This window comes from Micromys minutus (genome assembly GCF_963924665.1).
Source record: "Micromys minutus genome assembly, chromosome: 22".
NCBI lineage: Eukaryota > Metazoa > Chordata > Mammalia > Rodentia > Muridae > Micromys > Micromys minutus.
Window position 1 is genome coordinate 17078569 of NC_137957.1, and position 24133 is coordinate 17102701.

At 44.9% G+C, this 24133-nt stretch overlaps 1 protein-coding gene across 1 annotated transcript in view; it reads left to right on the forward strand.

Annotated features, from left to right (window-relative positions):
• MYRFL (myelin regulatory factor like) overlaps nucleotides 1–24133 on the forward strand; it is a gene marked incomplete at both ends in the record, with an annotated part of 113330 nt that overhangs the window by 52683 nt on the left and 36514 nt on the right. Inside the window, 8 exons of the mRNA XM_080935346.1 lie at nucleotides 2409–2559; nucleotides 7148–7343; nucleotides 9510–9586; nucleotides 10913–11023; nucleotides 13351–13441; nucleotides 19489–19689; nucleotides 22466–22574; nucleotides 23207–23316. Of these exons, the coding sequence (XP_080791472.1) occupies nucleotides 2409–2559; nucleotides 7148–7343; nucleotides 9510–9586; nucleotides 10913–11023; nucleotides 13351–13441; nucleotides 19489–19689; nucleotides 22466–22574; nucleotides 23207–23316 (1046 nt within the window). The remainder of the gene's footprint in view (nucleotides 1–2408; nucleotides 2560–7147; nucleotides 7344–9509; nucleotides 9587–10912; nucleotides 11024–13350; nucleotides 13442–19488; nucleotides 19690–22465; nucleotides 22575–23206; nucleotides 23317–24133) is intronic.

Consider the following 24133-nt stretch of genomic DNA (forward strand, 5'->3'; position numbering starts at 1 on the left):
CAACACACATACATTCATGCACGTGTGCACACACACATATAAGTTAGAAATAGATTCTTTGTATGAAAGCAAACTTGTGATATTTGTCTTTCTGAACCTGGGTTAACTCACTGTATATGTGTATGTATATGATTGTGTGTCTGTATATCATTGTGTGTCTGTGTATATGATATTATGTTATATTCCAGCCCCACCCATTTCCCTTTTCTTTACAGCTGGATAGAATTCTATTAGAGATTACATTTTATTTTCCATATTCCAGCAGATGAATAGCCAGGCTGATTTCACTTCCTGGCTATTGTGATCCAGAGGAAAAATAATCAGTGATGTGCAGTTGTCCCTGTATAGGACATAGAGCTCTTGGGGAACATGCCTAGGGATAGTTCTATGGGCTCCTACTGTATTCTCTTTCTAGTGTTTTGAGACTCCAGGCTGATTTCCACGCTGGCTGCACTAGCAGACATGCTCACCAACAGGCAATAAGTGTCCCCTTCTCTGTGAACTTTCTAGGGTTGTTGTCATGTGTTCTCTTCTTGCGAAGAGCCATTCTAACTGGGGTAAGACAGGATCAAAAGTCCTTTCAATTTTCATTTCCCTTATGGCTAAGGATGCTGAATACTTTAAAAAAAATATTTGTTTGGAGAGATGGCTTAAATGTTAGGAGCACATGTTACTCTTTTAGAGGACTTGGGACCCACATATGGCTCACAACCATCTGTAACTCCAGTTCCAGGGAATCTCATGTCCTCTTCTGACCTCCATGTGCACAAAGAGCACACATCACACACACACACACACACACACACACACACATAAATTCAAGCAAAGCACTTATAATCAAACAAACATTTTAAAATATAGTTATTGGCCATTCGTATTTCTTCTTTCACAAATTATCTATTCAGTTTCCTAGACCAATTTTTACATTGAGTTGTTAGTTTTCTTGTTTGATTTCTTGGGTTCTGTGTGTGTACTTGATATTAACTCTTTGTTAGTGTTGCCTGTGCCCTGGACACCTGGACACCTGACCCTACCTGTCCTTGGGGGTTGGAGGTGAGGTTGCAGCAAATTCCCTGAACACTGCTTTAAGCTCCTTTAATCCCCTCAACCTGCACCCCATTGGTCTCAAGAATGCAGCTCTTCTAAACAGCAGTTCCTGATTGGCTGGCATTGTCTGCACCAGCAATCCTTGGTCTCTCAGGCAGTCTTCAATCATGTCCTCCTTCGGAGTTGCTGGCCTTTCAGTCAGTCTTCAATTAGGTCCTCCCACAGGAGATGCTTTTGTGGCTGCGTAGCCCCCAGTGTTTACATAGAGGTGGCCCTGCCAATCCTGCTGCAGGTCAGAGTACATCTAGCAAAGATTTTCCTCCATTCCGTGAGCTCTCTCGTCACTCAAACTGTTTCCTTTGCTATTCGGAAGCCGCTGAACTCCATGAGGTCCTATTGGTGATTGCTGACCTTTTCTGAGCTGCTGGCGTCCTATCCAGAAAGTCCTTATCGAGGATTGCTTTGCTTTCCCTCTAGCAATGTTAGAATATAAGGTCTTTGATCCACTTGGAGATGATTTTTGTATGGGGTGAGAAGGATCTAGTTTCCTCTACATGCAGATACTGAGTTTTTTCTAGAACCAGTTTGAAGAATCTACATTTTTCTCCAATGTGCATGTTTGATATCTTCGGGAGCCACAGAATCTTGGTGCTACCAAGATGCATTCCAAATTAGGAGGTTGGTTGAAATTAGTAAAACTGAAAACCAAAACCATCAAGATGCCTAAAATTAATGAACAAACTAACAAACAAACATAAAACCAACTGCATCTGTTGGTTCATATGACGAAAAAGTTTAGGATTGGAAACAAGTTACATCAGGACCAGATGTCAGCTTTGGTGTCCCCACCTGCTCAGTGGGGACATCCAGACAGGCTTTCTCTTCTGTGCCCAGGTGCTCTTCAGAACGTATCTCACAGGTTCAAACCATATGGGAAAGAGAAAGCACCTTGTTTACTTGGTTACCTAAAGTCTGAGATCTGCTGTGCTTGCACTGGATTAGGACACACGGCCACTCTAGATCGAAACAAGTGCTTAATGCTAGATTTTGACTGAACACCCCTGGGGCTGGGCATAATAGACTTCATTAGGACCAGATACACAGGAAGTGTTGAGGGACTATGTAGGAAGTACAATGCCATAGGCGTCCACTCCCCTTTCTTAGAGATCGCTGACCAACATATCCTGACTAGAGGGTGTAGATCCAGGCCAGCAACACCCACCCCTCTTGTCACCAACATCCAGTAGCTCCTTAGTCATTCTGCTTCACACACAACCTGCTCCCCTGCACCAGGAGCTCTCTGTGAGTCGTAGAGGACCAGCCTGGTAAGAGTAACCTAACTCACCTGTTTGTTTTCACAGTGACAACTATGACTCAGAGCATCGAGGTGCAGGACTGTGACAGAGAGGGACAAAATGGGATGCCTGTGGACCAGTGCTCTCCTGCTCTGAAGTGGCAGCCATACCAAAGTGTTCCTTGGCATAGCTTGTTAAACAGTCATTATGAAAAACTGTAAGTGACCTTGGGTTGGGACCGGGGCCTTGGTGTCAGATGTGGAGGCAGTGCTGTGTTTTAGGACTGAATCCAAGATTTTGGGCTCTCAGATCAGCTGAGCCATTGAGAAAGTCTCTGTCCTGTCCCTCGCGTTTTGTATCTTAAATAAAGAATCGTTGGGACAATGGCTCCTGGCTTTCCAGAACCCAGACATGTAGTTACAATTCATTATAATTTACCCACTAAATGCTGGAGGGAGAGGAGCTTTTCCTAGGACCACAGGCCCAGGTAGAAGAAAAAGCATCAGGTGAAGGGGCGGGGGTGGGGTGGGGGCTGACCAGATGGCTGGGTAGGCCCAGATGCTCTCTCTCAAGCTTGCTGACCTGAGTTTGATCTCTGGTACCTGAATGGTGGGAGAAAACTAAGACCTATAAGTTGTCCTCCGACGTCCACATGTACCACTCCCAGAATAAATGTTGAAAATTAAATAATAGACAAAAAGGAAACACCGGAAAATAACACCTGTTTCTGCAGCAAATTTGTGACACCACAGAATTCTCGGGTAGGCACATTAAACTGGTGACCAGCACCTACTCCTAACGTCTATGCTGAGAATCTGTGTGGTCAGGTTCAAAGTCAACATTTTCTGACTAAGAGTCTAATTTCCAAGTAACAAATACACCATAAGGTGAGAAATACTGGGCAGTACATTTGAGGGTCTTTTTGGCATCTTCCAAGTGCAAAGGCTTATCTCCAGAACAGTTATCTTGGGGAAGGTTAGGAGATAAAAGCTTTTCTTGAGGCCAAGCCTGTGGAGTCAAAGGGTGGGGGGAGTTGTGTGTATTAGGTATGAGAGAAGCTAATTTCGATGACATGTCATGGCTGTGTCTGGGTCTATGAATTAGAAAACAAAAGGAAAGCTTCTAGGCCTTGCTTCTGGGTTGGCCCTCCCTTGATTATCTTTTGGAAAACATGTCATGTTCTGTCTGAAGCATGAAACTGTCGAATGCAAAGTATGTGTTAGTAAAAGACCTTCCTATCTCCGTGCATCTGAGTTGGTGAACTTTAAAAAGGTAAGTGTTCTCCCCCTACCACTAGAAGAGACTTAAAACATGTTTCTGTGAGGTTTAGTGTGTAGAAGCATCCGTGCACGGGTCTGAGATCCATGCCTAGGACCCACAAGATGGCAGGAGAGAACCATCTGACCCCTACTATGCTGGTGCTCTAGAGCCTGCAGTCAGACACACACACAGACACACACAGACACGCGCGCGCATCTGAGCATATGCACACATATATACATGCATATACCCACACAGGTATACACACATACATGTGCACAGGCACACATACATATACCTATGCACTCACACACACTTGCACAGACACATGCACACACACATACACACTCACATGCATGTGTACATATAGGTGCGTGCGCGCGCACGCGCGCACACACACACACACACACACACACACACACACCAGTCTATTTCAAAAGCCTGTCTGTGCTCCACTGACCTGGGAAAAAAGGAGAACACGGATGGAGTGAACTCAAAGGCACAGAAGCACACTTATTTTGAATACTTAGCCAACATTCACTTTTTCTAAACAGAAAAGCAACATTCACTGAGATGATAATTCAAGCTCTCTTGATTTGACTATTCAAGTCATTGAAACAGAAAATCATTTCTTTGTTTATAGGTAAAAAATGTTTAATTTGTTACAAAAAAATATTGTTCCCCTAGTTACCTCCAGGTGAGTCAGTTAGGAAGGAACACTTACTAACCCTTCCCTTCCCGAATGTTTCAAGCATATGTGACAGAGAGCGTTTGCAAAGCAAGTTCAGTTGGATTCATGTCATTTTGATATCACAAGAAGAGTTGCCTTTGTGCAGTAAATGGAATGAATGTTTAGCCGGAGATTGTCGCAGTTCAGGACAATTCAGTTCAGTTCTCATTGTTCCTTCCCGTCCTGCGTACAGACGTCCTGCGTGCAGACGTCCTGCGCACAGACGTCCTGCGTACAGACGTCCTGCGTACAGACGTCCTGCGTACAGACGTCCTGCGTACAGATGTTCTGCTGCTCGGTCCAATGCTTGTCTGGCTGTAAGGCCTCTGCTTTCAGGGTTTTTGTTTTGCTTTGGTTTTTGATTTTTTTGACAAGAGAAGTATGAAACATTGTAAAAATCTTCCTTTTTCACCAAGACAGTTATAATTATCCACAATAAGTCAGCATAACTTTAACCATTCACCTTTAGTTAATATAACTTTAACCATCTAGCCTTTAGCCTTGGACTTCTCACCACCCTTTCACTGGAGCAATTGTTAAATGACCCTGGGAAAGTACACAAAACATTTGAACAACAATTCTTTGGAATAAATATAATCTCACCATTTAAAAAAGAGAAATGAATTCGTACACTAACAAGATGGGTGTGCTTGTTAACTTTTACATAAATAATTAAATCTTGGCTCAATATTTGATACTGTAAGACATGGAATAACTTCAGTGTTTTTCAGCGTTGATAGATGTTTTTGGTTTTGTTGTTGTTAATGCTGAGAACATTGATTCACATGACTATATAGTATAAAACTCTGAAAGGTATATTTAAAGACATTTCAGAAACTGTTGGCAATTCTACACCAACCCTAAGCCAAAATGCGTATAATGAATTTTTTAATTGAAACTCCAGTTGACAGCTCAAACAGCAATTTTTAAAAATCAAATATTCAAACACATTTCAATCCAAAGATAAGCTAACCTGTTTGATCCTTACATGCTGAGTATTTGTGATAGGAAATTTTTTTTTTTAAATTTGTCATCAACTTTTTAATCTTTCTGAGGAATGAAAGAGTTTGTACAGATGGTAGAAAGGCCACAGTTCATGCAACAGTTTGGGATGTGAGCTGTGTTTCAGGTAGCCATCATTGGCCTTGTAGGTATGATGGTGTACATACTACAACACGTCTGTTCAGAACTAAGGGTACAGCCACATCATACACAGCATGCAGCGACGCAGCCAGGAACGCTATGGACTCATTGATTTTAATTAACTTCTGGCCACCGTGTATCCATTTTTTTTTTTTACTTGTACTGTTACCAAATGTTTTTTGTCACCGGGATTTTGCCCATTCAGTTGTATGGCCCCTGTGTTGGGTTCTGACCCACAACACAAGAAGAACATTTGAAGTCTGATTGTGGAAACCAGAGTCAATATCAAGTTCCCAGACAGCATAAGGCACAAAGTCTTTGTCAAATTCTTTGTTCAGTGGCGTATCCTTTGCTGCTGGTGATCACTGCATTTGGCCAGGTCTTTGACTGGTTATTGGAAGGTGTCAATGATGCAGGGACAGGACTCATTAGCAGGAACTCAGCTCACAAAGAACATGGACGTTCCTCTCCCACGAGGTTTCTGCTTTGGGGATTAGAGCAACATTTCCAAGGTCTGTGCTTTTGTGATAGCAGCAGCCGCCTTTGCCGAGGGAGGCAGGGAGCCTCAAACGAGACCAGTGGGTACCCACTTGCTCTCACTCCTGCCTCTGAGAAGAAACTGCTTTTGTAAATAAAACGTCCTTTCTTAGGAGCCTTGATGAGTTAAAGATCACATTCCACATTTTCCTTGAACAGGAAAATCTCACCAAGAAAGTTTTTACATTTACATTTTTGTGTCTACTTAATGATGTGTCTATTTTACTAATATTGAAAAAGATTTCTTTTGTTAATCATATGTCTATATGTGGGTCTGTGCACATACATGGCTTGAAGGAAAAAGGGGTTGGATTCTGGAGCTGGGATTCCACATGGGTGTGAGCTGCCCAAAGTGAGTGCTGGGGCCTGAACTCAAATCGCCTGGAAGAGCAGTAGTCCAGACTGCTGACGCAGCTCTTCAGCTCCCTCTCCTATTAACACTTAAGGGTACTTTTATAATCATGTTATAGACAGAGCATCGCTATTGGAACTACCAAATAAAGCAAAATCCTGACTACCCGCCCTCTCACCACCCCAGCCCTTCATGCAGAAGAAAGCCTTGTGGTGGTTTTCAGACCGGAAGGATGGAAGGGGAAAGAGAATATTCTAGGGAGAAAGTTAGCAACCAGTACAACAGCTGACTCTGGGTCATTTGCTCCAGGGTTGCCCCTGTCGGTTCTGAGCAGTCTGCTTTCTCACCATCAGAGGGCTGAACATTCTTTCACCCGAGTAGCTGAGGTGCCCGCGAAATTTAGAAGCTCCTTTTCCAAAGGGGGGACATGAAGTGTACTCCAGATCATTCTGAGGGAGGTGGTGTCTTCTCAGCTTCCAGCACCCCGTTTCTAGCGTATGGTGTGGAGTCAAACCAAACATTTAGAAACCACCCAGGGGATGAAATCCAGAGAAACCACGCTTCCATTCAGCAAAATTCCTACCGCACCCTTGTAAGGAGATAAGAAGGCCGGTGTGCTCTGAAAGATCATTTTCACTTCTGCAGTAAAAATGCAGGAACTTGATTGGATAAATGTGGCAAAGGGCACTTTGCACAATGGGCTTTCTAGACGGGCTTATAACGATGCTATTATCCTGGACAAAGGACGACGCTGTGCAACTGGATTCTTGATTCTTCTTTCAGGCCTGACGTGGGCTATCAGGTTGTGACAGACAAAGGGTTCACTTTCTCGCCAGTAGATGAAGCTTTTGTCTGTCAAAAGAAGAACCATTTTCAGATAACCGTCCACATCCAAGTCTGGGGAAGTCCGAAGTTTGTTAAGACCCAAATGGGCCTAAAGCCAATAGAAAAGTTTTACTTGAAAGCTTTCGGAGTTAAGGTAGGCTTTTTATTCACTTAATCTCCTTTCATCAATATTTCTTAAGCATTCTAGTTATCTATTATTCCATAATTCTAACCTCAAACCTTAGTGGCGCTAATAAATTAATAACAGTAATTTATTCAGAGTAAAATTCTGCCGTGGTCAGATGTGGCCATGACAAAGCATCTCTTGTCTGCTGTCAGGCAGAGAAGGGTGGCTCACTGCCTCTATGACTTACCAGTCACATCTCGGGGGGCCAATAAAGGTTCAAGTCCTAGGAAGCAGGATCTGACATTTCCTCAGGGGTGAGCCCTAAACCCGGTGCTACATCCCCTCAAGCTGTGGCTTTTAGTTTCCAGGGTGTCAGCTGTACTTGTGTCAGCGCATTTGCTCACAGCCATCTTAATTTTGATGCTGGTGGATGGGCACAGGGAATGAGTTCAGTCTCAACCCAGTCCTCAAGGTGTTCTTTAACTTCAGGAGCTAAAGAACCATTACTTACGTGAACACCCTGTCTCTATAGTTTAACACTGAGGCCCGGTGGTGTTCCATGATTCATCTAGGATAGCAATGACAGAGTTGCTTTAACCATGCTACATAATCTTTATGTCAAACACTAGAGGCTTAGAGATAGCAGCATTCATTTATTTGGGTCACACATCTGCAACTTGGTTAGTCTGGCTGGGACATGTCCCTTCTGGCAGCCATTAACAGCTCAGCTGAGTCCCTTCTACGGTGCACACAGTACGGTTTGAGAGCAGTCAAAGGCATATCAAACTGTCTTCTCCTATCCAGCCCCGTAGGAGATGTGATGTCCATTACATACATATTTTATGTTAATGGGGAAGCTGGTCCTAGGCATGGCGTCTTCTAAAATGTTGCCTGATGCTGTATCTACCGCTCACTTTTGTTCCCGAGTGAACTCTTGAAATGAATCAGCAGCAACCATTCTATGCAAACAAACAAGCAAATAAGTCCCAACAGCCAAACACGTTTTCCTGATGGTGGAGACAATGTGTCTGACCACTGTGAAAATGCTGGTGTGTGTGAGTGCCCGTGTGCTGTGTACCGGAGCACTGTGCCGGCACCGTTCACAGCACAGGGTGCGGCAGCTGTAGGATTACTAACCATGCCACTTTTTACTTATACGCCAAATCATTGTTTCTTCACATTAGAACTTAAGTTCTGCCAGAACAGGAGTGTGTGTGTGTGTGTGTGTGTGTGTGTGTGTTTGCACTTACTTGTATGTTAGTGGAGATCAAATTGATGGGCTCATGGGTAACTAGGCAAGTACTCTATCACTGGGCGGACAGGAGCGTGTGTGTGCGTGCGTGCGTGTGTGTGTGTGTGTGTGTGTGTGTGTGTTTGCACTTACATGTATGTGTATGTTAGTGGAGATCAAATTGATGGGCTCATGGGTAACTAGGCAAGTACTCTATCACTGGGCTTATTTTTGCTTTTTGTTCTGACACATGATTTTACTAAGTTTCCCAAGCCGTTCCTGAATTCACTTGTCACCCAGGCAAGCATGAACTAGATGATCTTCCTAAGTACCTACCATTATAGGCCTGCACCACTAGGCCGAGTGATTCTTATTCCTTTAACAGTTATACTCTATGTATTAATTGCACATATTAATGGAATCTCTGTATTCTCATATGTGCATCCAAGTGCATTAATCTTGCCCATTTCCAACTTTACTCACATTTTCTCTTTTAGAAAGGAAAGGGCAATAGTAAGAGTATCGGCTGCTTTGTTCACTTATCTGAATGCCTACTGCAGTGCCTGGCACATAATAGCTGCTCACTAAATAGTAAATGAATGAATGGATGGATGGATGGATGGATGGATTCTCTGAGTTGTCTTGGTCTTGTTTAGTTTATTTTTTATTTGTATTCATTCTCGCTTCTGACATTTTGGTCTTTTAATAGCACACTCTGTATTTCATTCATCATTTACTTCTGTGGCCAAGACACTCCCCCAACAGGTATCTCTCTGTGGCACACTGCTGACAGTGCCTGTTGTCTAATCTAACATGGCAGTTCAGAATTCAGAGCTTCCACCTGGTACCCTGGCAAAGGATTTAGGCATCTAAACATTTTTCTAGTAATGGACACTATTTTAGTATGTTAACCAATCTATTAAGTAATTGATTTACTTTTTTGTTGTTGTTTTTCCGTACAGGTGGAAGCCACCAACCAAGTGATTGCTATTGAACAGTCCCAAGCAGATAGAAGCAAAAAGACCTTTGATCCTGTTAAGTAAGATGTTCTTTTCTGAATGTCTCGGTGAAGGTTTAGAGAAGAAGACTGATAGTATATTTTTTTCTTTTTCCTTTTGCTACTTAATTAGCATTTTATTTTTATTTATTATTAATCATTTCATTCATACATTTCAAGTGATATGCCCCTTTCCGGTCCCCACCACCACCCACAAGCCCCTCATCCCACGGCCCCTCCCTTTTGCCTCTGTGAGGATGCTCCTCAATCCACCCACCCACTCCCACCTCATCTCTCTAGCATCTCCCCTACACTGGGGCATCGAGCCTCCACAGGACCAAGGCCCTCCTCTCCCACTGATGCCAGGAAGTCTGTCCTCTGCTACATATGACTGGAGCCATGGGTCCCTCCATGCATAACGGGATGCTAGTATCATAAATACTTGTTTATCAATAAAAAAAAAGCTTTGAGGTAATTGCAAAAAAAAAAAAACTGTTATGAAAAGGTCCACCTGAAAAATTTACCACTCTTCTTAGACGCTTTGATAACGGGTAGACTTAATAACCATTTGATTCCTTGAGATAGAACATAGCTCGGTATTTTAATTTTTAATCTAGATCAGCCCAATTTGGGTCTAACTAACCTCGAGGTTTCCTTTCTATGAGTGTATACAGCTCATTTCTCTGTGTATTTCTGGTCACCTTGACATATGCTGGGCTGAAAGCTGGCTCTCATAATACTCACAGCAATAGTGAACTGAAGAACCGGAGTCCTCTCTCTAGAATGGCATGTGGTGGGAGCTGTTTCTTGGCTTATTTGGCCACGATACAGATGAGGTAGCTTACGCTAACTGCAGTCAAGCCTATTTGGGGTAGGATGGTTTTTCAGCCTAGACAGAGCAGGTCATACAAACTGCTATGGAGTCCAGATACAGGAGCAAGCACGTGACCTGGTGCGTGGGGCTTTCCCTCGCTCGGATAGGCTGCATGGCCTTTCATGGAGGGATGCTCCTTTCTGTAGCTAGGCTATTGGAGGTCATCTACGTGAAGAAAAAGCCAGAGTGTTCAGGAAGAAAAGAAGTGATCTGTGAGGAGCGGAGAGTTATAGCATCAGCGCAGAGACTATGAGAGTATCTTTCCTCCCACTGTGGAGAGGACAGAAACTGTTTGGGACATGCTGAGTTTGTTGTGTTGTTGTGGTTTTTGGGTTGAAACCGGAAGCCTCGCTTCTGCTAACAAGGAGTCGTTCTGTGGACTTCCTTGGTGGACACTCCCACCCGTGCTGTGGACCAAACATCCAGGGGTCTCAGCAGCTTAGACGTGACCAAGCGCTGATCTCTTATGTCTCTCGATACTTCCGTTGTTTTAGAGTCGACCTCCTGACTGACCAGGTTACCAAAGTGACCCTGGGACGATTACACTTCAGTGAAACCACAGCAAACAACATGAGAAAGAAGGGGAAGCCCAATCCTGATCAGAGGTACCTGAGGACCGTGAATGAGAGCGGCCGCACACGTGACCTAGCAGGACGTGGCCTCCAGTCTTCCTGTGATCCTTTGGGCCACCCAGCCAGACTCGGGGCTCTCCTCCCTTCTCCGACTTGGCTTATTAATGTATCTCATTTACCCAGATACCTTGGTTCTCCCGTCCTCACTCCCAGCAATGCCCAGTCTTCTCTAGATGGGTACCCACTTGTTCTGCCCATTGCTCTTGGGTGCAGAACTGACTGCACCCACCAAATCTGTGTGCTGGTCCTGAAAGCCCACCCCCACCTTTTTAACAGATGAAAAGCCAGGCAATTCCAAATTTATACACCTGCAATTCCAGCATGTGGGAGTCAGAGGCAGGAGGATCTTTGAGTTCAAGGCTAACCTGAGCTATGTTGGGAGACCTTATTTCCAAAACCAAAAGGAGAAGTATGGGGAAAAATAAAAAGGAAAAGAAGAAGAAATGACAAGGGAAAGCCCCTTCATAATGTCCACCTGTATCCTTTCGAGGCCTGTCCCAGGACCGGCAGAGATGGCTGCTACCTGGTGACATTTGGAAATATCAGTTCTCAAGTCACACTAAGATCTGATGACTCAAGTGTTGGCAAGTAAGCTTAGCCAGCCATAGTTCAACAAACCTCTGGGTGGTTCTGTCATGGGCTCAAAGTTGAGACCCACTGGTTTCAGGACATATGCTTTGGTGTTGAGTTGGACTGAGTTTAGACGTGACACGTACTTGCTAGCTCAGTGACCTTAGGTGTGTGGCTTAACCTCTCTAAAATTAATTTCTGTCTGCAGCCACACTACCTCCAACGCTCCTGGTCTGATCTATAATCCATTTCCTATACTGTCAAGTGGGTGCAAGAACCATTCTTGCTCCAGTATATTTTGGGGGATCTTAAGCAATGGAGGTGAACTGAGTCGTCTGTGAACGTTAATGACAATGGAAGCAACCGTTATTAACAGTGGTTTGATTAAGTGCAAGGAGAGCATTCGCATTATCTAGAAACTGGAATGCAGAGGTGAGGGGTTCTGGAGCGGCCCAGGAGTTAGGATCCCAGCCACAGGAACAAGCCATGTTCAGGCTAAAGGCCTACCACCAACCTCAGAGCTCCGGTGCCCAAGAGAAAGACTTTTGTCTCTGGAAGAGGGAAATATCTCCCAGTCCCCCGCCTGAGATTCACAGCCAAATCTGGGTGTGCGTGTCTCCTGGCTTCTCTTTGATCCTTTTGTGGGTTTTGAGACAGGGTTTCTCTGTGTAGTCATGGTGGTTCTGGAACTCACTCTGTAGACCTGGCCAGCCTGTAACTCAGAGATCTGCCTACCTCTGTCTCCCGAAAGCTAGGATTAAGGTCATGAGCAATCACCTCCCAGACTTTGGTCCTTTTCTTAGGCTGTAATTCTGCAAAGAGCAAGGAGGCACAGTCTGGGCAAGTTTCATTTTCTTTCCTCCTCCAGATTTACTTTATGGGAATGGATGTTTTTCCTGCATGTATATAGGTGTACCATGCGCTCATGGTGGTCAGAGGAGGACGTTGGCCTCCCTGGTACTGTAGCTATGGACGGTTGTAAACCACTGTGGATGCTGGGAACTGAACCTTGCTCCTCTGTAAGAACAATGAGTGTTCTTAACCCACGAGCCATCATTTCTGCATCCCTGGGGGGGAACATGTCATGAAGAGCTTTTGTCCTGACTCCCGAGAAATAACATTAAGATTGTCCATTAACCGTCAAGAATAACCATAGCCTTTAGATTGTCTCTCTGATGGGAGGAAGATATTCAAGTACCTGGGATGAGATTTGCTTTGGGAGGGTTAGAGGGAGGTCCAAGTCTTCAGCTACAGTAAGGCCTGAGAAAATTGAAAATGGTGGGTACCTGGGGCAGGTCGGGATGGGACAGAACCAATATGAAGGGCATATCCTCTAACACTCCTCCTTTAAGGCCCAAGATTTGTGGCTTTATAGTTGTGGGCGCGGGGACCCTGGCGGCTTTGTCCCGTGTTTGTCAATAGTGCTTCGGTGATGCTCCTGAGTGAGGTGTGGGTGAGTCCCCAGGGGTGGACTGAGCCCAGCTCTTAGGGCTCTCCCCAGGGAGCCGAATCACAGACACATCTGGGACACATCTGGGACAGTCAGACAATCCCTGTTCTGATTCCCGGGAGCACCACCGAGGTCGGAAGGGAAGGCAGTCTGGACATCCGTGAAGTCTTCTGGCTGAGCTCGCTGTTGGCTGTTGGGGACATGTCTGAAGCTATTTAGTCGTACACATTGTATCTCTGTTCTTTGCTATGCCCCCACAAGTCTGCTGTTTCTGAACTAGATACTTCATGTTGGTGGTCGGATTGTACGCTGCTAACCAAGACCAGTTCTACCTGTTGGCTGCCCACATCTCTGAAAGGATCATTGTAAGGGTAAGTTCAGCTCTCTGCTTTTCTGGACCACACACACTTTTCTCCCTTGTAGGAAGAAGCTGAATTGTCAGCGACATCGACTTGAGCTGTATTATTTCCTAACTGTTGCTGGTAATGACGGTAGCAGAAACTGTCATGTTGGTTTTTATACAGTAGCTCTCAACCAAGATCATGGAGAATAGAGATGTGCAATACTTTACAATACACGGGGAAACACTCCCACCGGAGTGTTCCCTCCCCAAATGCCACGGTGCCGCGTCTGGGAAATCCTGATGTTGATGCTCGGTTGGAGGCACTGGTCAAACATCTACACACGGTACCACTTTATACATTTTTATTTTGTGAGTATTCTCATTGCCCAGAGGAAAGAGGTTTGAGAGGCCAACTTGTGTGGGATCACTCGGCTCCTAAATCATGGAGTCGGCCAGAGCCCAGCTCTCTCTGATCTAGGCTTGCCAAGTGAAGAAAGTACCAGGAAGGTTTTTCTGTGTCCCAAAGTGATTGCTGACCCCAGGGCATCTGGACCCATTTGCTGAGTGGCTACAGCTGTGGATGGTGTCTCAGCGGCTGTGAGGACATTAAGCTACTAGCAGCTGCAACCACAGCTATGGGGCCAGACTGGCTGCCTCGGAGAGTGTTGCAGGAGGCTGTAGGTTCCCCAGGCACCACAGTCTTTGGTGAGACTGTGCTTTCGCAGGCCTTTGAGAGCTACATAGGTAGGATCACACTCCAGAAGGGAGCACCATTCACCGTGCCTACATTCACCACTACCAATCGAGGCGCTGAGGACACACATCTGCATCCTTTTGGAAAGTGGAGTTTCTTCTTGCCTGCCTCAAGCTGTTCTGAAACAAAGGACTCTCTGTACTTATGTTAATTAAACATGGTCCTCTGCCTACTCGTGGAAACCCTTCAGTTACTCCTAGAAATCTCACTGGAGGGGAAGCAATGACAGAAATGAAGTAAAATGCTTGCATGAAAGCCAACTGTTTACACTCGGGCTGTTTCTGACTTAACCGTGCACCAGTGAGACTCTTCTGAGGCAAAACCAGGCAGCTAATCACAGAGGTATCTCTCCAGTCCTCCCATAGACGCCCCCTCCTGGAGTCAAAGCCATGCTGGGCATCTCATTTGATCTAATATGAATTGCTTTGCTGCGCCAACAAATATGATCTGAATTCCAGTCCAGAAATTAGGTTGCTCCCTGTTTCTGACTTCTCAGAAGGAATGAGGACAGAAATACCATCTTTCTACTTCAACATGGACTAGCGGGCCTGGCAGGGCTGTCCGAGCTGTGTGCATAGTGCTTGGGACACACACTCTGTTAGTCACCTGTGTTCTTTGAATAATTTACATGGCAACAGGGTCCCCCCCCCCCATCTAGGCTGGCAGCACCCTAAGCACTAAGCAGCCAGGGGAGGAAGAGAGCCTGGCTCGCCTGACCTCCATTAACAGGAAGCTGTTAACCAACACACCCTGCAGATCCTCATCCCACACAAAGATAATTGTCTCACGGACTGAACTCAGGGAGGTCAAACGGTGAAATTCACATTTAGTCTGAATGCGACACACTGAGTTGCACTCAGTATAGATTAGGTGTCACGTTACTTACTCAGTTTTTAAATTCTAAAACCATATTGTGCCTTGGAGACAGTAGCTGGGTTAAAGAGAGCGCCCTCATGTAGCATCAGAATAGGAGACGCCAATTTACCCTAAGAATAACGAGGAGACCAGTGATAACGGTATCGTGGGCCCTCCAGATAGCTTACTGGCACTGTTTCATTCTTGCCCCGAAACACAGGCGTGAGGGTGGAAATGGACTTCTCAGTCCATTTAATAGTTAACACTGTAACACTGTGTGTATGTTGTATTTATGTAGGTATATATAATATGTAATGTCTAAAATGTATAATATGTAATGCACAATATATAATATATAACAACATATTACATACTTATACATGTACAAATACATAAATAAACAATATATGTATATATGATATATAATGTTATATATATGTATATATAGACCGAGAGAGGGGTGTGAGGGAGAAATGTAAGGGATGGCATGATTGTTGATTCGGGGAGTTTTAGAAATGCCCACTTGGTCTTTGCTGCACTTCACACTCCAGAAGGACATCTATGTGTGGTCTATAGTGATGGATCGAGACCACATTGTACCCAAGAGTCAAGTGTGGCCTGGTTCTGCCAGTCTGAGCTCCAGAATAAAAGACAAGAAGAAAGGTTTAGTAATTAAAGGCATCGCATGCTTGACCATGAGGAGAAACTCCGAATCTCTCTCTCTCTCTCTCTCTCTCTCTCTCTGTGTGTGTGTGTGTGTGTGTGTGTGTGTGTGTGTGTGTGTGCTAAACCATCCTCAGTGGTGGAGATCAGGGTTTTAGTCTCTGTTATAAGTGATGTGATGAAAACTGTCCCCAAGACTCTAACCTCTGGGAGGTATCCAGGACACTTTTGTCAAAGTTCTTCTTAAAGGGACAGTGGTGGCCAGTGTTTGGCCATTGTCCAATCTGGTTTGTCAACCATGACATCCTTAGAAATATATTAAATTCCTGTGGACTAATTTAGTGTAAATTAAGGTCTTCAATACACAGACTTAGTTCTCTGTCTTGGAGTGGGTGCCTTCAGAGTTCCCTGTGTTGACCAGGCTTTTCCTCAGCTCTGCTTCCTTTTTAAATATTCAATTAGAGATAGTTTAGGGAGCTGTATGGCAAGTGGGAGGGACAATTACTTTTGTCTGCCTTTCAAAGCCACTGTGGAATTTCTTTCTTTGGAAAAGAAACACAATTTTTTTCCCTGTTTCATTCTGAGACAGATAGAAATGGCCCCACCCTCGAGGAATCCTACTTTTCCCATAAACCACTCTGAGGTAGAAGACTAACACCAGAGACAGTGGTGTCTGTAAGACTGGAAAGGGTACGGATGGCAAAGGGTTGTTCTCGAAGGCAGTGGGCTGGCGCATATGCTCAATCGCACACGTGCTCGCACGCACACACACACACACACACACAGACACATGTACACACACACATACACATACAAACACATACAGACACATACACACACACATACAGACACATACACACACATACACACAGACACATACAGATACATACACACACATACACACAGACACATACACACACAAACATACACATAGACACACACACAGACACACACACAGACACATACACACACATACATACACAGATACACACACACACACACATAGACACATACACACACACAGCCACATACACACACATACACACTCAGACACACACAGAGACACACACTCACAGACATACACACACAGAGACACACACAGATACATACAAAGACACATATATACAAACACACAGGCACACGCACACATACACACACACACACACACACACACACACACATATACACACCCCGCCCTGGGGAGCTTATACAGATACAAATAGCTAAGCCCACGTCCTGAGTTTTTATTTTAATTGACTAGGGATGTCCACAAATGTGCATTTCCAACAAGCTCCTGACTGCAGATGAAGGGTCAGAGTACCTCTGGACCCGCTTTAACAACTTTTCAAAAGATGCACAAGCTTTACTGTTAGCTCCTTGTCTATGCTGAGAGTCATAAACAAAAAATCAAAACCAAAAAATTCCTGTGATTTTTTTTCCTTCCAGACTCAAGTCTCTTCTAATACTATTTGCTCTCCTGAGTGTGTGTGTGTGTGTGTGTGTGTGTGTGCCCTTTGCATTGTGTTCTTGCAGAAGGGAGTCCCACACAACTGTGACTCCACAGCTGTGTTGCTGTGTGGTTACAGGTTAAGCAGCCAGTGCCACATCCAGCCAATTATGTTGAGGACGAATTGGTGTCGATTCATCCTTAATCCTGAAGACTGTTCATGCGCATATGATTTCACTGAATCCCACAATAACCTCTGGAGATGGGTAAAGACAATAAATGGGCGTATCAATCTTCTTCAAAGGATAACACTAGTATCTAAAGATAAATATTTGTCCTAAAGTTTCACAACCCATTGATTTTCGTATAACTTAGACAGGAATGTTGAGTTCCCCCCTAAACGTATGATTCCACGAGACTCAAAGTATTTTAGAAACCAGTTTGGTGTTTGGTATCCGGGAACCACTGTTGGGCCTCATATGGATATAAGCTCATAATTCTGGAGAACATGAAATACAGGTTGCTTTCACACATGAAGACATAGGTTCCGGGGAAATAAATATTATTATTTTTTATCTTATAAGTATTTCTTATTTGAGATTATGAGCCCTTCTTAGTATTGCCTGTTCCTTGATGAACTAACGTGAACATGTTTTAGGGATTTAGTTTCATCTGTTGAAACAAATATAAACATTGCAATTGTTTTTTTGTTTTTTAATCTACTTACACCTGCTTCTCTAGTACCCAGTTACCAACATGGTAAGAATTATCCCAAGGCTCATTTGCAAGAGCAGGAATCCATCATCGTCCCATTTTGCTTCCTTAAAGTGGCTCCTTATGCTCAGCAGAGAGCAAAATGCATCCCCCGGCGTGCTTCTGTGTTGATCGCTCACCACAGAACTGAGTCAAAGCCAACTGTTCACACCCAGCCGGCTGGGGATCTTGCAGGAAAGCTTTTGTTGAAGTGACTTTACACAAAATAGTGTCTATAACTGCTGGCTTGTGTTCTCCCACTGCTTTTGTCTGCTAAGAGTCTGTTGCTAGGTCATCTAAGAGGCGCAGGTTTTCAGTGGGCAGAAACAAAGTAGGAGGTCGGAGTTGCTCCAAAAGTTCTTCAGTTGAAATCGAACTAAGAGCTAAACTTGGTGGCTTCTTCTTTCTAGTTTATTATTGTTTTCTTAATGAATAACACATGCATGTGGCAAAACATTCACCAAAAAAAAAAAAGTGTCTCGTGAACAGTGTGCCTCCCCCCACCCTCTACCCTCCCCCAACTCCAGTTTCTAGATCTCCCAGTGTGTGTTCAAGAGCAAATCACTGTGAGGACCCTGAGCCATCCTCAGGGGTAAATGGCACCCAGATTCGAGGCATACCGGAAAGGCAAAATGGAAGTCCCCATGTTAGTGATGTTTGTTGAGGTGTCAAGAATCCTAATGAATATGGATTCTCTTCAAGGGGATGCAAACGAAAAATCACACTCAGAATATCATTTAGAAAAAGGTAACAGGCTTTGTCATGAGGAATTCGAGGTATTTGGAGACCCCGTGTTTGAAAACACGTCCGCAGCTACAGTGGAGTGGAGAGGAAAAAGTACAACCCAGTAGAAATTCTTTGACAAAGCGTTGATTGTAGTTTTCCTTTGGATTGTTTGTAAGGGTTTGCTGGTGCTGCTTCTAAGCCACCTGGGAAAGAGCCTAAGAGTTGTTACTTTGTAACAGAGGAAACGCTGCGCTAGCTGTAGCTCTTGGGCAATTTATTATCCTTTCAGAGAGACAGTGTCAATAAAATGAGCATGAAAGTACTTATAGAATTGCTTCATGGAGAAGCTCACACAAACGCAGCCGCCAAGGTTCCACAACGCCACAGGTGTTCAGGGAGTAGTTGAGGTGTATCAGCTCTCTGTGTTGTTGCTTGTTTGACAGATGCATGTGTTTTGAGGTTAAAAAATAAAAAGAATAGTTAAATGTAAGATATTTTTATTTACTTGAGCTTTAAATAATGTATAGGTTTTTTGTTATGAATTTCGGTTATTATGTACATGAAAGAGAGTCATTTTTAGATCGTGCTCCTTCCTCACCTTCCAAAGTTGTTTGTGTGGTACAACTGAGTACACGGTTCAGCCTCTAAGAAATGTCGTAGCACTTCAATGTTCTTAGTCACGGCATGCAGAGCTCCTATCATTGTCTCTCTGGCTCCCCTGGGCTCGCCGTGTGATTTGCTGGTATCAGCGTATTCTACCCAGTATGGGGGTCTCAGGAAGGACTCGGATGAACAGTTTTCCTTCGCTCTGAGATGCACATGATACCTCATCCTACCACTGGAACTTTAATTGCAGCATGCTGCTGTGTTTCTCCAGGCCTCTAACCCTGGGCAGTTCGAAAATGACAGTGACGCACTGTGGCAGCGAGGACAGGTTCCAGACGCTGTCATCTATCATGGGCGAGTAGGAATCAACACAGACGCACCTGATGAAGCCCTGGTTGTGTGTGGCAACATGAAGGTGATGGGGGCAGTCATGCATCCCTCTGACAGCCGGGTGAAGGAGAATATCCGGGAGGTGAGCCTGGGGTACGCCACGGGGCCCTTCCTCGGACACCTCGGTCAGCCTGACATGCCTGGCTCCGGGATGTCTGTGCATCACCTGTTGGTGTGAAATGAGCAAGCTGCTTGAAGATAATGGTGGGTTGAGTTGTGGGGCATCTCTGCTGCGATTGTAAAGCTGTTCTTGTTGCTAGGGGATGGGTCCACCGCACAGAGTCAGCGGGCAGTGGCAGCGTGTCACTGGTGTCACGGGCAGCATGTTTACCTTGTTCTCCTTCCATGCTTGGCACTTCTCCATCCGGTTGCTGACATAGACTTCTCCAGCCCCTCCCTCCCAGGGTCCCGTATTCTGACCCTGCCAGCTGTTGTCTTGCATGAGGAAATCTTTTTGAGGAATACTTGAAAAGCTCCCCAGTCTGGGGTTCTCACTGGGCCAATCAACTTTGGGCCAGAAATATGGTGCCTTGATTCACTTAGGACAAGCAGTTGCCTAGTGGATATCAAAATCTATCCCGAAGAGTTGCTTAAATAAAGATGCTTCCCAGGCTGTTCAGGGTCTTCAGCTGTGACATGGAAGTAGGCTTGCCTGACCCTCAGTCTTTTGCTTTGTCATTACTTGGGATAGAAGTACAGAGGTCCGGCAAGTTGTAGTGGCTCAGGATAGAGCCTGAGGCCACTCCCATTTCCAGCTTCCTCAGCATCTTCCACTCTCCATCTTCTCATTCTGGTTTCCTCTCACAAAAGCATCCTTAAGACTATTAAAAATCTGTCCGAGGATGCTGAAGAGATGGCTCAGCGGTTAAGAGCACTGACTGCTCTTCCTGAGGTCCTGAGTTCATTTCCCAGCAACCACTTGGTGGCTCACAACCATCTGTAATGGGATCTGATGCCCTCTCTGGTGTGTCTGAAGAGTACCACTGTGGTCATATACATTAAATAAACTTTTTTTTTTAATTCTTCTTTTGGCTACTGGGGGATCTAACCTGCTAATCATTGGCCCCTCTGTCAGACTGCACTCCTTTCCCTCTGGGCTGGGTTTTCTGACTGGCTGCTGTGAGGATTTCAAAGAATAGTTGTTATTTGGCTGATGCTCATGTGACTTGCAGAGTTCATCTTAGGGCTGCTGGGATCTCCTCTTTGGATGAGAACTCAGGACTAGAAGGTTCTCACATACATTTCCAAATATCAGTTCTAAATTTTGAGCTTTAGTGAGACTTACTCCATTTGCATTTCTGATCTTTGCATCTGGCCACACCAGTGGCTTCGGATGTCTCAATCAGAAGTCTCAGTGGGATGTCACAGTTTGAGAATGTCCTCCTGGCTACTATCACCAGGTTTAGGCAGGGTTTCACTTTCATTTACCAAATATCATCAATTTTGCTCTTGATTAAAGAAGACACATTGTGTTAAATAACACACTTCCCCAGAGCTTCTCAACTCCTTCTAGGAAGCTTTCTCTGTGTAAGCAATATGGTCCCCTCACCCTGGGCGGTATTTTTTTTCCTTTTTTTTTTTTTTAATTGGATATTTTCTTTATTTGCATTTCAAATGTTATCCCCTTTCCCGGTTTCCCCTTTGGAATCCCCCTATCTCATCCCCTTCCCCCTGCTTCTATGAGGGTGCTCCTCATTCACCCACTTCCTCCCATCTCCCCACCCTGGCGTTCCCCTACACTGAGACATGGAGCCTTCACAGGACCAAGGGCCTCTCCTCTCATTGATACCTGATAGGCCATCCTCTGCTTCATATGCGGCTGGAGCCATGGGTCCCTCCATGTGTGCTCTTTGGTTGGTGGTTTGGTCCTAGGAGCTCTGGGGAGTCTGGTTGGTTGATATTGTTGTTCTTCCTGTGAGGTTACAAAACAACATGGTCCCCTCACCTTGTAGACTGTAAATGAGAAACTCCCCTTCCGGATGCTGCTCACAGCAGCCTGAGGGGATAAAGAGAATTGTAGAGTTGGGTAGAAGATGAGATTTATCCTGATGGCATCATCTCAGGATTTCAACCCAGAGATGAGCCCAGCTTCTGGTTTGCTGTCAATTTCTGGGGACCAGTAAGTGTCTTTGAGGACTTGGCAATGACAGTTGGGAACATCATTAGACCCAGTGGCAGGAGAGAAGGATGTCTGTGCTGACCTGAACCCCGAGAAGCTTGGAGAGAGAGAGAACAGAGCAATCCACTGAAAGAAACTCTGTCCAGCAAAATCACTCGAGTGGGATCCCTGCTTACCTAGAGGTTGTCTTTGAACTGGCAGCGAATTTTCAGTTTGTAAGCAGAGGCTGGGCCACACACCTGTGGGCACAGTTCAGGACACCTTAGTATCCTGATCAGACTCTCCAAAGTGAGAACTTTTCAGAGAAGTCAAGAGCAGCATAGGAGGCACTTCGGCCCCATAACTTAGACTCAGATCTCTGGTTCCATTTGTTGGAGCAATGGTTCTCAGCCTTCAGAACGCTCTGACCCTTTAATACAGTTCCTCATGTTGTGGTGACACCACCCCCCAACCATAAAATTATTTTTATTACTACTTCCTGTCATTTCAATAGGGTTATGAATCTCGATGTAATTATCTATGCTTTTGAAGGTCGGATGACCCAGAGGTCGAGAACCATGTCGGAGGGGTTACCAGGGTGGACCTTAAGGCTCTGTCCTCCCTGAGGAGAAAGTCAAACGTTTCTCATCACAGCTTTTCTGCTGTCCGCCTTCTACGCCTCTCAGGGCCACACTGCGTGCATTGGTCTGATTAACAAATATCCGGCCAGATGAAATCTGCTCCCCCTTCATTAAATCAGGTTGACACGAACGAACAGCTGAGAAGAATAGCCCAGATGAGGATCGTTCAGTACGACTACAAGCCTGAATTTGCATCTGCCATGGGAATCAACACTGCCCATCAAACAGGTACAGACACAGAGTCTTCCTTCACTTTCTGTGGCCAGATACAGAGCTTTTCCTTGGGCACCGGGGCATTCGAAAATACCCTGCTGACCGCATCCTTTGAGAAACGCAGTCATTGGAACGGGGAGGCTGGAGAATGTGTGGGTTACCTTTAATATAACACCCCCAAGCTGAACCCTCAAGTCCTGGTAGAATATTTTGAATCTATTGCTTGTGGAGTGAGGGTTCAAGGGCCAAGAGCAACACAAGCTGTGTGGAAAGAGGGAGGGGGGCTGAACAGCGTGGGGATGGAGATGGGTGAAACCAGCACAGTGATGCTCCTTCCTTAGCCCCAAAATAAGCGGAACACTGAAGGACCAACCTCTCCTATAGGAACATCCTTCCTTCTATGGATAGGGATGTAAAGGTATTTATTTGCCCCCTCCCCATTTAGCCAGGGACTTAAGAATGAGAAGGCAGGGAGGAAGGGAAGGTTGGACACTTCTTTTAATTCTGTTGAGGTTTTCACCTCAGTTGTAGATCAGAGCGAAAGCTGGGATAAAAGAGCTTCCAGGGCTGTAGGATTGCATTCTGATGGAAACCCTGCAAGCACTTCCCCCACCCCGATTAACCCTGTTGGTATGTCTTGTGTGTAGGAATGATTGCCCAGGAGGTGCAAGAGATCCTGCCCAGAGCCGTGAGAGAGGTTGGGGGTGTCACCTGTGGAAATGGGGAGACACTGGAGAACTTCCTCATGGTGGATAAGGTAATCAATGACTCCATAGGTGTCTACAGCCAGCTACGGTATCCAGCTGAAGGCTGCACACCGGGCAGACACAGTTTACCCAGAGTCAGGACTGGAAAAGAATCACTCACTGAGCTGCAGGGAGAAATTGGTACCAATTATCACACATGTGTTTCCGGCACACAGCAACAGCAACAATAAACAGCAACAGCGATGGCCCGTACGGGAAAAGGACTATGCAATGGTCAGAATTTCTTCTCGGCAGGGACTAGTGAAGGAAAACTGGCGGTTCGCAAAATAAGATCCAGGCAGCCTGGGAATGCTTAACAGAAAAGCTCAATCGTACCTTGTCTTTAAAAACAGAAGACTGTGGGTGGAGGAAAGGCTCTTCCAGAGGACCCAGGTTCAATGCCAAGCACGCACATAGCAGCTCATAACCATCTGCAATGGCGGTCCTGCCGGTCCTGAACTCACCCAGCACACAGATACGTGGAGGCAAAAATACACACATACACACAAAATAACAAAATAATTAAAAAGAAAATGAAATGAAAGCAGAACTATAGCTTATAACAAATTACTTATGTTCTATAATGCAAGGAAAATTATAATTCTCCAATGTGCCATTGAAGATAATTAATAATTAAACAAAATGTTGACATTTTCGCAGGGTTTTGTGTGTGTGTGTGTGTGTGTTTGTGTGTGTGTGTGTGTGTGATGAAACCGTGTTTAAATTCCACAATAGGATCATAAAGTGGGTCATTGTTACAGTGCAATTCATGAGTCTCCTCTGTTTCACCAAGGGCTTGTCTAAATTCTTTGATATTCAAATTGCTCT